General features: G+C 45.1%; 1 protein-coding gene across 3 annotated transcripts in view; it reads left to right on the forward strand.

Annotated features, from left to right (window-relative positions):
• Positions 1 to 231: 231 nt before the first annotated feature.
• The window catches only part of NCAN (neurocan), a 350580-nt gene continuing 349679 nt past the window's right edge, over positions 232 to 1132 (forward strand). Inside the window, exon 1 of one of the 3 annotated variants that reach the window (XM_075315342.1) lies at positions 232 to 709. In XM_075315342.1, the coding sequence (XP_075171457.1) occupies positions 687 to 709 (23 nt within the window). In that variant the 5' untranslated portion in view covers positions 232 to 686. The remainder of the gene's footprint in view (positions 710 to 1132) is intronic. The other 2 variants (XM_075315351.1, XM_075315359.1) reach the window with 2 other exon arrangements.

Here is a 1132-nt window from a genome sequence, read left to right on the forward strand (position 1 = left end):
TTCCCTGTGTTTGCTATTAAGTGCACATATTGTGAAACTTGTAGACGCCTCTGAACAGTAGGAGGGTAAAGAGTTAATTCATCACATAAAGAGATATCCTAATAGATGCCCCCCGGTTGTCGGTTTTATAAACTTCCCCCCGCACAGGGTAACAACCCCCCCTGCAGTGCAGCACCTGGACCCCTCACCAGTCTCGATTCTAAAGGGTGCAGCTAAATCCCTTACGCATGCTCATTACACATTCCCCCTTCTCCCCTACCTCCTCTAAGGCTCTGTGGAGAGAGAGCAGTATCTCTCCATCTCACATCCTATTGATCCCTGATGGGATGCTCTGTGACAGAGGCAGGGGATGCCCAGGGGTCCTGTATGTGCAGCCTTTAACCTTAGACCCCCCTCCTTCCCCAGTCTGCAGATGTGAGGAGGATGCAGAGGAGCTGAATGCCTGTTCTATGCACACACCCCTTCTAAGAACTGGCTCTCCTGCAGCATCCCCTGTCCCTGGTACCCAAACAGACCTGGATGCCTAACCAGACTCTGGTACCCAAACAGACCTGGATGCCTACCCTGCCTTTGATGCCCTGACAGCCACCTGGATGCCTACCCAGCCTCTGGTGCTCTGACAGCCAAAGTGCACCTGACTCCCATCCTGGAGGGCTTTGTCAATGCATTCCTGAGGGCTTCATAATATGGATCTACATCATCCAAGCAGGTAACTATTAACGCTTCTTATTTATCCCCTCTGATTTTATTAACTGACTCCCTCTGATGGAACACATAAGACCCTTGTTTATTTAGGATTACTATGTGCTAAGTGCTTTCAATTGTCCTTATAAAATCCCCTCGGTGTCCGCTGATGCACTGCTTTTGCAAATATGTTTTAATAGGATTTCTGCTCTGTTGCTCTGCCATTTTATAAAATGCAGTGTGTTTTAGATAATCCCTTATCGCTTTTATTAGTGCCGAAGCCTGTAAATTAGATGGATTATTGCTAATTGTTAATGGTTATGGTTTTATCCATCATTTCAATTTGAAGAATTTATTGCAGCGCAAATAGAGGTAATGATACCAAATATAATGAAAGATAATTAGTAATAAAAAAAATTCCTTTGTATGTTTCCATGCTTCTTGCTCA

Source organism: Anomaloglossus baeobatrachus, chromosome 1 (genome assembly GCF_048569485.1).
Source record: "Anomaloglossus baeobatrachus isolate aAnoBae1 chromosome 1, aAnoBae1.hap1, whole genome shotgun sequence".
NCBI classification, from domain to species: Eukaryota; Metazoa; Chordata; class Amphibia; order Anura; family Aromobatidae; genus Anomaloglossus; species Anomaloglossus baeobatrachus.